This window comes from Trichoplusia ni, chromosome 23 (genome assembly GCF_003590095.1).
Source record: "Trichoplusia ni isolate ovarian cell line Hi5 chromosome 23, tn1, whole genome shotgun sequence".
In the NCBI taxonomy this organism is placed as follows: domain Eukaryota; kingdom Metazoa; phylum Arthropoda; class Insecta; order Lepidoptera; family Noctuidae; genus Trichoplusia; species Trichoplusia ni.
The window spans coordinates 1,060,388-1,073,934 of record NC_039500.1 but is presented as its reverse complement, the minus strand read 5'-3'; the positions used below and the strand labels follow the sequence as shown (position 1 = coordinate 1,073,934).

The window sequence follows — 13,547 nt, the reverse complement described above, 5'->3', positions numbered from 1 at the left end:
ACAATTTATATTATATTCCATTTTATTCCGATGCCAATGAGTTAGGAACATTTTACAAGTCCCAAACGATGTGACTAGCTTTAATCTTTCCGCGGAGTTCACTCGTGTGGAGAAGTCAAGAAGTCGCAGTTGAAAGTTCAAACTTGTTGAACTCGCGTAGCGTTGTGCATACATATCGTTTCACTAAGTTGTGCGATAATATGTGACTTTTGAAGATTTATCTCATTGATCCCCAGTTGAATTGTAAGTCAAACATTAACGCATTTGTGTTTTCCGAACGTAATGTAGTGTGGTGATCTTTTTACCGCTTTTATATCAACTTTAGGGCATCTTTAAACTTACCAGTAAAGTCAGTATACAACTGCCTTTGCAATTAAAATTTTCTTCTTTAGTAAAACCTGAATATTTCAGGTTTTGTGAACCAAAGACTGGACAGCACGGTGTCAAGTGGATGTTACCAGATTTCTCCGGCTGCGTGGCAGAATCACTCAAAAATATTTACGAACAGGTAGGCAACTGATAGGCAGTCGCTCCTTGTAAAACACTGATACCTAGCTGAATCCAGTTAGACTGGAAGCCGACCCCAACAGAGTTGGGAAAAGGCTAGACCAATGAATGATTAATGACCTCTTAAATTGAAAACTTTATTTGAGGGTATATTCTTCACCAGTTCATTCGCATATCGTACGGGTACTCCTGGGGCAACGTCTCCGACGTGTCCCGGCAATACGGTGCGGTGCTCCGCTCGCTCCCCACCCACCCCGGGGAGGGCGAGCCTCCTCTCCGCCACTCGCGACAGATGCTGCAGTACCTCATGTCTTCAGCTGCTCAGCCTGCTGACAGATACCACAGCGCTGAACATCTGTTGAATATCTACGATAATCTCCTGAAGCATCCTGATGCGTTTTTGGATGAGGAGGTAAGTAAGCTTTTTCTAAAGTAGATTTATAGAGTTGTGATTACATGCCCTTGAATGTCAATGTATGGACAAGATTTTTTTGGTTTAACCGATGTTTGATTGATTTAATTAAAGTAAAGTTTAAAACACTAGTCTAGCGGGGTAATAAACAAGATATTAACGTGTTTTATGAAACCAGTCCAGTACTTAAATTATCAAGTGCCACAGGTACCAAGCATCCCTCTCCAGGAGGAATTAATCGTCTACAAATTCCAGCATATTTGTTAGGGCCATAAAAATATACTCGCTCCCATTAACCTTAGTAATTTGGCTCCGCACTCAGGGTTAAATGCGGCAACAAAATTATATTTTTATGTTTAGGTCGCGATAAAATGTGATGTTACGACTTGATTATTACAACAACGACTTCATAATACTAGGATGTCAAGAGGTTTGGTTTTAGTGAAGTGAATGATATGGTTATGTTATCAGCACTAGTCGAGCAATGGTATTATTTTCACTACATAACATTGAATATGAACTTTATGAGCAAACTCTTTTCTTTATTTCTAAATATTCGCTGATTTTTTTTATATTAATCACTCTGAAATTCGCAATAAAAATGTGCTGGCATATGTTTACAGGTATGGGTGTATATTGTGGAACTATAACTAAAACAATTATTAAGTTTTGTATGACATTATAAACTTATAATACTTTAAGTATAAAATCGCATAAGAAAGTTTCCTCCACCCTATATTTATAAACATCCAAGTATTATTTGCAGTACAAAAAAACTTTTGCCCTTCCAGAAAATTTACGATCTCCAAAACGCGGTATCAGACACAGCTGGGCTAAGAAGCAGCTTCGACAAAAGGTACCACGAGTTCACCGTCAAGACGAAGTCGGTTCGCGAGGACAACGCTGCCCACTTCGACTTGCAGCCGACCCCAGTGGGGGCTGAGGAGTGGGTCCTGACGTCAGCAGGCGTGGAACTGTTGGCCAGAACTGGGAACGCGTCCGTCGTGACTGTTTTGTACCACAACCTCGGAGCCAGGCTGCCGTCTCTGAGAAGATCTATCGAGTTCAAGTGAGGATTTGTCAGATTATTTTGATACTTGAAGAGTTTTCATTTGTTGTGATTTATTTTTCTACCTTCTTTATACTGACATGGATAATCCATGGTCAAAATAGGTGAAACTTCAAAAATGTAACATTGAACAATTTTGCGTTTTATTAATTGCCACAGGCTGGTCGACCACGAGTTAAAACGGCTCATAATAGGCAGATTTTAAGAACACTACTTTCCTCCAAAAATTTTATGTATATTTGTCTAATCTTCTATGAATTTCTCCCAGTAATTGTTCTTTTTCCTTCTCCGTTATGTTTTGTTTGGTTTATTTACTTATCTATCCGTCCGTCCCGGTGGTTGTAGCGGCAACTCTTCCAGGTCCGGCCGCGAGATGGAGTACGTTGTGTCCTCGCAGCAGGTGCAGGTCGCGGCCACCGGTGCAGGAGTCGATGGATCTCTACATCACACTGTAACTTTGCTGTTTGCGCATTCCAAGAACTATAGTGCTGTTGGTAAGATATTTAAAGTTATGTAATGTATTATGGTTGGTGTTTATGCCACAATATAAAATGGTAGGTTCAGAGTCACTTTAAAAATAATATAGTATGTTGAGTAAATTTTATGTGCCACCTGAGCACGACGACAAATGAAGGGTCCTGTTAAATGTAACTGAACGCCCTAAATTCATCTTGAAGCTTTTTTTCTTTTCTGTATGAATTGGAACCTATATTTTATTTTCAACTTTGTTTCTCAGGAGTTTACAACTTTGAAAACTCAGTCAGCTCCTGAAGTGTAGATAGAAAAATAATTATTTTTGCATATTCCTTCAGCGTCGAAGCTGGCATGCGGGCTGCGCACGGCGTGGGAGCCGCGCGTATGGAGCACGAAGGCGTGTGAGGTGCGCGTGCCCGAGCCCGCGCTGGCCGCCTGCCGTTGTCGGGGACTCGGCACCTACGCGCTCTTCACCATCGCCAGGTCTACCCTCGTGAGTAAACTTGTATTGAGGGTTGAAAACTGTGAGAAATGTTTTTTCTAATTTAATTGAAATAAGGATTCAAGTAGGTATGTTTTCTTTGTACTTCTCGTGTCTTTAAAACACATCATACCAATTTTTGGTAGTGTCTAACAAGGCTGGAGTAAGTTGGGGTCCAAAACTTAATGCAACTTAACTTTTCTTGTGCGTTGCTACGGCTTACAGTTGTAGCTGCTTGTAATTATTTGTGATCCACACATTTTAGGATTTATCTTCTGTTTATAATAAATGTGCTTTAATAAAAAAGGTGCCTTCAGAAGTAATTCGGATCATATTATAGAATCAGATTTAGGCCATAGTTTACTTAAAATTATGAAAATTCGTCTTCATAGACCTCCATTCAAAAGTATGTTATTTTTTATTTACCTTAACAGACAGACGCAGAAAAAGACCTTCGAGGGATAGTGAAAATCACAGTGAGCCTCGGCGGTGCCATGTGTATGGCAGCGGCAGTGCTGCAGCTGCTGGGTCTGGCACCTGGCAGGAAGGCGAAGCTGCCAGTCCTGCTGAAGGCTGCCACCGCTGGCACTCACTCAGCAGCTATGTTGGCACTGCTAGAATGTGATACGAGACAGGTAAGATAGCACTTATAACATAATAGTCAGATTTTTTTTAAATAAAAAGTAGCTAGCAAAATTTATCCCACCAAAAACATTAAATGTAAAAAAATGCCAAGTCTCTCGATGCAGTCTTTCCATCGTAAAAAGTTTTGAGATCTCATAGAAGCCAAGTCCTATTCAAAATATTTTGTAGTTATAAATCAACATTTAGTAATTGTATCAATAGTTTTCTTTATATTATAATTATAGTGACTTGGCAATGAGCACAAGAAGAAACAAATAAAACGGCATATTTGTAGGAGTTGAAAGTTACACACACCGCATGCGTAAACATTAATATCACAAAATTAATTTTCTTTTGGTTTATCCGTGTCGTCCCAACCGAATTTCGGCAACGGCAGTCAGTCTTAGTGTACTCTCGATTCATTTACTTTCATAAAGCGATGGCCCGTAAGGTATTCTTAATTATTGTATTGGAGCATGTAGTCGGTAGTGACCATCATGATTCACACATAACAAATAATCTGATCACTGTTCTCGTCAGTAACATTTGCACATAATTCCAGGCATCAAGCAGCTTTTCATTTGTGCTCATTGCCAAGTCACTATAATTATAATATAAAGAAAACTATTGATACAATTACTAAATGTTGATTTATAACTACAAAATATTTTGAATAGGACTTGGCTTCTATGAGATCTCAAAACTTTTTACGATGGAAAGACTGCATCGAGAGACTTGGCATTTTTTTACATTTAATGTTTTTGGTGGGATCTCATTTATTTTTTGTAAGTGTATTTCTTTCATTTTTTTTAGGTGTCATAATTTCTAGGACTTCAGCTACTGCTTTGCTTAGAACCCATTCTCTATCTCTATCTCTTTTGTTTCTTCTCTGAGACTTCGTTACTTCTAATATAAACAAGCTTAAACTTATATATATATATGCATATATATATCTACTAACTTACAAACTATAGCTAAACTAAACTAAATAACACGTAAAGTTCTCCGAATATCAATTATCACTACAATATTTTTTAGTTTCGAAATGGTTTTTCATAGACAGGTGGCGCTATCAAATGAAAATTATCGAATTATTCTGAAGTACTACTTAGACTGCGCTTTGTAACGAAACCATAGCGCGATTCAGACACGTACAACGCCATCTATCGAGCGCGCATACAATATTTATCGCAATACAATGGAGTTTTAGCTTTATTAATTTAATGAATTATGAATTTTATGTATTAATTTGTATTAATGATAGTCTGTGTATTACATTTATATTATTCTTTTCTATTCTATGTATGTATTCATCCAATTGAATAGGTACTTAAACAACGAACAAAGTTAACAATGCAGTCAAAATCCATACATAATGTTCTTGCCAAACCGCAAATATAAAATTGTTTTCTATGGCATATTATTTTTTAATGTTTTTATAATTTTTCCTTTATATGTGGCTAAGGACCTATCTTGGTGCAAAATTTGAAGTTTCTAAGTCTGCTAGAAGTACCTTAGATTTTTGATGATCTGTCAGTGAGTCAGTGAGTGACAAAATGGTGTAACTTTGATCGACCGTAACTCCTAAACCATTAATTCAATTGGCATGTAATTTCGAACTTAAGCTTGTTCTAATGCCTACTATTATTCCCCGAAAAGCTAAACTCCTAGCTTTGTCCACGTCGAAGATACAGGGGGGGCGAAACAGCCGCGAATCGCTTCGAGAAAAGATGGTACGGCCGTGCCCGTTTTGCTCGAGACTTGGCAGGGGCACTGCCGTGCCCTCAGATTAAACCTTATAACGGCATTTAACAATCGTCCTACACCGTTCCCCAGGAGGAGGCATGCCCGGGCACGCTGGGCTGGGTGTGCGCGGCGTGCTGGTGCGCGGGCTGCGCGGCGCTGTGCGCGCAGCCGCTGCTGCTGCACGCCGAGCTGGCCGGCCGGGCGCAGCGCGCACCCTCCGTGGGACTACTCGCAGGTAACATCAATTCAACTACTACAGCTTGGTGACAAGGTCGTGGTCGCCTTGCATGAATATGTTTGCATGAGGTGCAGGTTAGATATATATATATAGTCCTCGTTATCGTTTTCGATAACGGCGACCATTGGCAATTCACCTCCTAGCGTGAGCCCTGATGTGACTGGCTAGACCGAGTTTGGATCTAAACACTCGGTCGCAAGCGCTGCAGTAAAGTTGACCCGCAGAATTGAGAGTATAGGTGTACGACGGCTTAGGCCTCTCTTTTTGGGCTAGATATCAACGCATTTAAAGTACCAATAGTGACTTTTTCAAAGTTATATATACTTTCTAAGACACGACTGATAATCGGTAAAGTAAAACTTTGTAAGGCAATCTGAAACTGACAAGTAAGTAGTTAGGATTGCTGATGTTTTTCGACAGGATATTAACTGAATGTATAAGTGTAGTATGTAGCATATTTTTTTTTTTTACTTAAAGTATGACATGCTTTAAATTTGAAACCTTCAAACTGATTCCATAATGGGGAATATGCATGATTTATTTTTTATTTTTTATATATTTCTACTAGTTATTACATTACCAAACATACAAATATCACGTCCAAAATATAAACTATTATGCAAAAAATTAAATATTAAAATCGCGATCAATTTAAACGCGGCCATTTTGGCGCGCTTGCTCGTGACGTCACCATTACACGAGTTCGATGTCAACAGCAAAGTGATTGGTTTACAAAATTACCAAAAAATAAATAAAGTGAGTGAATATCGACTTAATTACCATGGAAAAGCACAAAAAACCATATTATAAATATTGTGTCGTTCCTATGTGTCCAAATAACATCAACACTGCACCTGACAAAGTGTATTTCCTTATGCCGAAAGGTGAAAATCTAAGGAAAAAGTGGTGCAAGGCGATGAGAAGAGACAATGTATCGTGTTTGAGCTGTTTATACTGTTGTGAAGATCATTTCAATGTAAGTAAGGATATCAAAAAAGTAAAATACATATACAAATCATTCTTACTTTTACCTACCTACTTGTTTTGTTTACAAACCTCTACAAAACATAACCTAGTTTACAAAAAGTTGTAAAGATATTATTAAAAATTCTTATTCGATATTCTAAATTTATCTTTATGTATTTATAAGTATTATTCATGAATAAAAACATCTGGATTTGAAGCGAAATACGTGGCCATCATAAACACGTCGATTTTCGGAAGATTATCCGACTGCGCTTTTACGAAACCGGTTTCAGTCATTCTCTAAGTCCTTCTTCACAATTAATTAATATTTTGAACACATAAAACTATTAACTTAAGATAAAAAAACAGCGACACAATACAATAACAATTATTCCTCCAAAAAGAAACCATACAAATATGTAGCTTGTTGACAGCAGACGTCTCGTGTAAAACTGACGTCACGTTTTGTTCCACCAATAGTGTTGCGTTTCGAAAATTTGCGCGGTAATTTCAAAACAGCCACTTTTTGATGATTAAATTTCATTATTAAATTAAAATAAATTCTAAAAATAATTGTATAGTGTGTTTTCAGTAGCAATAAATATTACAAAAAAAAATATTTTGTCCATATTTAAGTCACGTGCATATTCCCCATTATACTGTATTTTTATTTTTGGATGATTCCAAAAGCAGCAATATCCATGTGTACTTAAAACCCCTTGTTTCTTTCCCCAGGTGTATGCACGCTGTCCTGGCTGACGGCTCGCATCTGGGGCGGGGCGCCGCTGCAGCTGGGCGCGCCCGCCGCCATCGTGTGCGGCGCGGGCGCGGCGCTGCTGTCCGCACTCGCACTCGCGTTGGCGCTGTGTGCCGCCAGGACGTTACGAGCTGTAAGTGGACTATATCATGATCATCATGTGTACGAACAGAAAAAACTGTACAGTCTTATAATTCTCATTTTACAAAGCGAGTTTGCCCGACGTGTGGCGTATTACTAGCATCTGCAACCGCATTTTCTAATTTCTGGTGATCTGGGCGCAGTTTGAATGGTTGTGGCGAAGGCAAACTAACTGAAAAATCGTTTAGTGATTTGAGAGCCTCAAAAATGTTCACTTAATTTGACGATCCTGATGTTACTTGCACAGGTGACACACAAGCTGCCGCCGGACCGGCGCTCGTACGTGGAGTCCCGCGGGCGCGTGGTGCGGCACACGCTGGCGCTGCTGCTGACGGGCAGCGCGGCGCAGGCGGCCGGCCTCGCCTACGCGCAGCCCGGCGAGCGCACCGCCGCGCACGCCGCCGCGCTCGCGCTCGCCGCGCTGGCTAACGTATGTACTACTGCTGGCGCTGCTGCCGCTCAATGCCCTTATAGACTCAAGAGAGACGGACCGCATTTCGTCTTCAGTCTATAGTCTTTTTATTTTTAATCGCACGTACCTTTAGTCTTTTTTACCTATTGCCGTCCTCTGCTGAATAAAGACTACCCCCAAAGAGTGTTAACCATCTCGGTTATTCAATATTTTAGTTCTTTGGTCGACTCCTGAGTATCAATGTTACATTTTTACCTATACATAGGGCTTAAAACCGACAAGAGGAGATTTTCAAGCGTTTTTTCTTGTCCCCCATCTAGTCAAAGCAAAGTTCCAAAATTACTCTTTTTTTTCCTCCCCAGGGCTTAGCGATGCTCATATGCTACGTGATCCGAGACGAGGAGTGCCTGCAGGCTGCGCGCCGACTGCTCACACTGTCCTCCAACAGAGAATGGCAGGATTCCCCAGCAGGAGACACCTCACTCAGTTGTAAGTCCATCAATTAACTCCACAAGTTCAACCTGATCCTTATGCTTCGCTTTTATTTAACATTTCTCAAATCTCTTCCAGTGTATATAAAACAAGGCGGTGAGGTGGAAAGCCGCGGTGGAGTAGGTGTCCTAGAAGCCTCTTCATCGCCCACATCCCCAGCGTCTTCGTACTGGAGAGCTCCGTCACTTGAGAGCCCAGCTACGATGCATAGGTAATCATCACGAACAGTCCGCAACTAAAGCCTATGAACACTGTCAGACAAAACTTACAGCTAAGTCTCAGTATTCCACAAGGAGCGACTGCCTGCCTGACTTCCTCAACCCAGTTACCTGGTATCATGATATACCTTAGTCAGACTGTTTGTGAGACTTTCTCGCTTCTAACCACGAGTCACGACTGTCAAACATGACATGTGTAAATGTTTAACAACCGCCAAACACAATTTAACGTGCCTTCTGAAACAAGGAAAAACTCGTTATGACATAAATGGTCACCGTAACCTGTCCTCGATCAACTTGTGCAGTTGTACTTTAGCCTGGAGCTCCTTGCTAATATTTCGTCTCACTTTATACTTTTTCCTCAGGAGGCAATCGAACCCCGACTGCCGCGCGGACATCGTCCGCTGCGTGGAGTACAAGGATGCGCTGCTCTCACCGCATCGATACGATACACACGCCGTCTGCGATCTTATACCCACAGGTATGCACTGGGATTTCCTATTCACAAGAGTTTATTCCAACTTGCTTAGTAAGCATAACTGGTAAATTGAAATCGACATTGAATCTTATTATTTTTTTGTTTATATTTAACTCTATGCTGCAGGTTTTTTTTTTCTAAACCTTATTGAGAAATCTTTTTTGTGCTGTCTTTTCAGGTGGCAGTAGAGGCCCCGGAGAGGGCGAGTACATGGCGCGAGTGTGCCTGGAGCTGGGCGTGCTGCAGGCTCACGGCGCGCCCCCCGCGTCCCCGCTGGCGCCCCCCGCGCCCCCGCTAGCGCCCTCCGCGCCTGCGCCGCTGCTCAGCTGCGCCATGGACTTCGAGCCCTACACGCATAGGAGGTTCGATACCGCCAAGGTAGCTTGTAATACCTTACCTTACTCACCCGACAATACTAACTCCGACTCCCACTTACTAACAACCTCCTTGAGCTTCTTATATATAATATTTAACCGATTCAACAGCTAAATAATACAAATGACTTATGATCGTCCGCAGGAAAGCTGCACAATCTGCGTGCAGTCAAACCCAGACGTGTCCAAGATCCCGTCTCCCCCCATTAAGAGTTGTCTCAAGAAGAGCAAGTCTCAGTTCACGTCCAGCACCTCGCTGCCGTCCATCCACCACGACTGCAGGGACGAACCGAAGAAGTCCGATATAGAACAAGTCAACAGAGAGTGGAACAAGGCCTACAATAACCCAGATACTGATAAAATGCTCAACAAAATCTCAAATGACCTGGATTTTTTACTCAACAGGACTCAATCCAGCAAAAATAGTTTAGATCAAATAGAAGAAGCGCCCACTTAGAAGTGAATTATTACTTTAGTTGTAAGTACGCGGAAACAGTGGTGCAATATGCCAAATAGATAAACGAATGTACATATTGTTTGGATATAATCTATTGTAATAATAAACTAGGTATTATTATTATTATTATTTTGTAATTTAATACTAAAGAATGAAATGAATGTGGATAATAATTATGCGCTTGTGGTTATGAACTGTTGTATTTTATAATGAATGAATTGTGTAAGGCGCAAATGTATAATTTAATTAATATTAATTTTAAACAAATAATTATTCAAATCGTACATAAAACAGTTTAATAAATGTTGTTATAAGCTTTACGGAAATAAATTATATTTATGATCATTAAAAATATTAAATGTATAATTTAAAATATTTATATGATTTAAAGATGACCATTATCAGCTGAACAAATAGTAAATAACGAAAACTGTAACGATTTATTAAATAAGTAGGTAATTTTGTACATCGTGCAATATGCAAGAAATGTATCTGTGCAAAATGTGATAACATTAAAAACCTGTGCAAGAATTTCAGACTGGATGCAATAGGTCACTAGATTACGTCACAAGCGTTGTGACGATAAAATCGCCCAAGTGAAATGGCATTGAGAACAGCTGACGCCTTGGCGACCGTTTTTCTGCGTCAGCTCATTATAAAGGACTTCGGTCGCGTCTAAAACTACTTGGGTGACTGCATAATCCTTACACAAATATAAATCCCCCTCAAAAAGTTAAAATGACATTTTTTTTCAGTAAGTCACAAACAACATTTCTAAGAATTTCTGCAATTCATTCTCAAATAAGTTTTATTGTCAGTTGTCACAGTGTGTCTGTTGCACAGATGTTCATTGCACAGTCCTGAACAAATGTAACGTATACGTAAGAACCATTCCCTTTGTAATAACTTTTGTATAACAGTATTTAGAAATGATTAAAGTGTATGGGCTCCCTACATAACATCACATTTCTACATGTTTAATTTTAATTATTTCCGCCTTTGAAGTTATCATATAACTTGTTTTTTTTAATACTAAATGTGCGCTTAGAAGTTTTTGTTTTATTTTAACAACACCCCGGTCAGGCAGGAAAACGTCATTATTGTTAACCCAATAAAGGAGTAAAAATCATACTATTTTAAGGATTCGTGCATTTTTATCGTCCGCTGAATACCTTGACAAGAAAATCAACAGAAAAGCGTAGGTACTTTGCAATTTTTTTCACAAGAATTTACAAAATGATGTAAAATATTACCTAAATGAATTCCCTAATGTAATTTACATCACATAATTTGTACATAGATTTAAAGAAAAAGGGAGTCCAAACTTTGTTATTGTTACAATTAATATATAAGTTACCGATACTTACATAGTGAAATTGTAAATAACGTGTAAATAGTAAAGTAAGATTCTAAACGAATTATATTTTATGTTAAATCGGGTACAATATATTTTTATTTACAAATAAATTTTTTACTACTGATTTTTGACTTTAATTTGTGTGTGGTGACAATTAAAAACCAAAGTGAAATCAACCAATATTTATTAGAACGGACAGTTAGTTACGGATTACTTAAGTAGTTTGAAAAAATACATGCACATTTTCGTCACTCCTATAATATAAACGCACGAAACGAAAAATTTAGATAGATCTTTTTGGCACGACTCAGTATTGATTTTCACCAAAATCTGATATTGCGCGGCGTCTGGGTCTTGATCAGACAACTTTGGCAGTTCGATCGTATCACTCCTAGCACTCCACAATCTTGGCAAGAAAGTGTGGGCTGGGATGGCGGTGCCACGTCTGACGTAGCTGACGATGTCGGTGACAAAGGCGACTCTTGTACTGCAGGGACAATGGCGTTTGGACCCTGTTGTCTTCCCATTCTGCAAACTTGTGCAGAATGACCACGTAATCTGCAAAGCCCACACCGCGCCTTCTTGGACTTCTTCTTTTTCTTTTTTTCCTGCAGTCTTTCATTCGACAGTGCGGCTATAGTTTCTTCTTCTTCGAGCAGCTGTTCCACTCTTCTTGCCGCTGTCATCAAATCTTCGTAGGTAGAAATGGAGTCTCTAGGAATACTCCAGCGAATCTTCAATCTTAATAGGCCATAAATCATGTCCAACTGCTGTGATTCCGAGTGAGATGGTTCTGGAAGTTGTCCAAAAAGAGCCCTCTTTTTTAAAAGAAATTTATCTGTGAGTTCATTCTCTTCTTGCTTGTTGCCCATTATATCCTGATAAATAATATATGCTGGTCGTCTGGGAGCAAAGTTAAAGCGCAATTTTTCTTGGAATTCGGCCCAGGTATTGACTTCCTTTCTGCTATAACTCCACCAAATCGCAGCTTCACCCTTCAAAATCAGCGGTACGCTCATAATGGCTACCTCATCACTAATGTTTTCCACGGCCTTGAAAGCAGTTGCTACACTCAGAAAGGTTTCAACGGTTTCTCTATCTCTCGTGCCATCGTAACTTACTTTGCATGTGACAAATGAACTGCGGCGTTGTGTCTGTATCGTCTCCAACAGTGACTTGAACTGCTCCTTTGAGAATTCCATTGCTTCGGCTTCTGTAATTTCTTTATTCATACTTCTCGCCTTAAGGATTGGATATTGAGCCTCTGTTAAGATAAGTGTCTCAGCAAGTGAATTATATAGACCGGCAGATATTGTTAGCAACCTCAAAACTGTGTGCGCCTTTTTGTCACAAATACTTGGAGATAAATAATAACACCAGAGATACACACTTAACTAACCTTAATTTATTTATAATAGAATACGTATAATAACAACCGTACACACCGAAGGCTTCCTAATTTGACGCGGCCGACCAGTGCGGCGGCAAGATGGCTACTGTCATGTCGTGAACAATGACAGGTGTACGGTGACGGGCGCTAACGCATGCCGCGAAAATGTGAAATTTTGCGTTTAGTTGTACTGTCACATTTTATTCAGAAGCTGATGTAGCATCATTTTGAGCATGACTTTAAACTTGTTTTGGATATGGCTTATAAAAAATTTGTTCGCAAAAAACGCATTTCGAGCAATTTTTATTTTTACCCTTCCCAGGTGACATCCTAAATAATAATCACACACTGTAGCTATAGATAGGTACTTCCATGCAGCATGGCTTTTTATTGTTTTACGTAGTTCACGCAGCTGAAGGTTTTAAAAGGAATGCCTGGTTAGTGTTTTTTTCTATTTGTAACATAAAGGTGATTTACGTAAATATATATTTTTTTCAATAAATTTTTTTAACTGTAGGTACTGTATTATAAAATAGTTTTTTTTTAAATAGACTTATTATAACTATCACATTAATCCCTTACATTGGTTATTGAATATAATAAATTATTTAAATTAATTATAATTTAAATAATTAATGTTTAAATAACCAATACAATATGAAGTACTATTCAATAGTTTAGCTGAGTTATTATGGTAGAAAATAAAATAAATTATCAAATATTAGTCACCGTTACCGGCAGCAAGGTTCATCAGGCAGTATTGGTTTACAATGACGACTGTTCACAATACATTAGGACGAGTCTCAAAAACCTTTTCCCAGCAAGAACGGAGGCTGGAGTTTTTGGTCCTTTAAACGCAAAAAGGGACAGATCTTTGATATTCATTTTGACTTAGTAGCCAAGGGTAAGTAGTTGATGGATCTAGTGGTTCTAGAATAAAGTTTGCTACAAATG

At 39.2% G+C, this 13,547-nt stretch overlaps 2 protein-coding genes across 2 annotated transcripts in view; one reads left to right on the top strand and one right to left on the bottom strand.

Moving 5' to 3' along the window:
* The window catches only part of LOC113504852, a 449,433-nt gene extending 439,344 nt beyond the window's left edge, over positions 1-10,089 (top strand). Inside the window, exons 14-27 of the mRNA XM_026887331.1 lie at positions 412-508; positions 671-919; positions 1,711-1,988; positions 2,334-2,482; positions 2,801-2,955; positions 3,378-3,578; positions 5,404-5,548; positions 7,253-7,407; positions 7,663-7,845; positions 8,190-8,316; positions 8,398-8,530; positions 8,903-9,018; positions 9,194-9,393; positions 9,535-10,089. Of these exons, the coding sequence (XP_026743132.1) occupies positions 412-508; positions 671-919; positions 1,711-1,988; positions 2,334-2,482; positions 2,801-2,955; positions 3,378-3,578; positions 5,404-5,548; positions 7,253-7,407; positions 7,663-7,845; positions 8,190-8,316; positions 8,398-8,530; positions 8,903-9,018; positions 9,194-9,393; positions 9,535-9,846 (2,500 nt within the window). The 3' untranslated portion in view covers positions 9,847-10,089. The remainder of the gene's footprint in view (positions 1-411; positions 509-670; positions 920-1,710; positions 1,989-2,333; positions 2,483-2,800; positions 2,956-3,377; positions 3,579-5,403; positions 5,549-7,252; positions 7,408-7,662; positions 7,846-8,189; positions 8,317-8,397; positions 8,531-8,902; positions 9,019-9,193; positions 9,394-9,534) is intronic.
* Positions 10,090-11,370: 1,281 nt separating this feature from the next.
* Positions 11,371-12,954, bottom strand: LOC113504849 (activity-regulated cytoskeleton associated protein 2-like). Its single transcript, XM_026887330.1, has one exon. It carries the CDS (start codon positions 12,433-12,435, stop codon positions 11,524-11,526), a length of 912 nt encoding a protein of 303 aa, XP_026743131.1. The 5' UTR covers positions 12,436-12,954; the 3' UTR covers positions 11,371-11,523.
* Between the last annotated feature and the right edge of the window lie 593 nt (positions 12,955-13,547).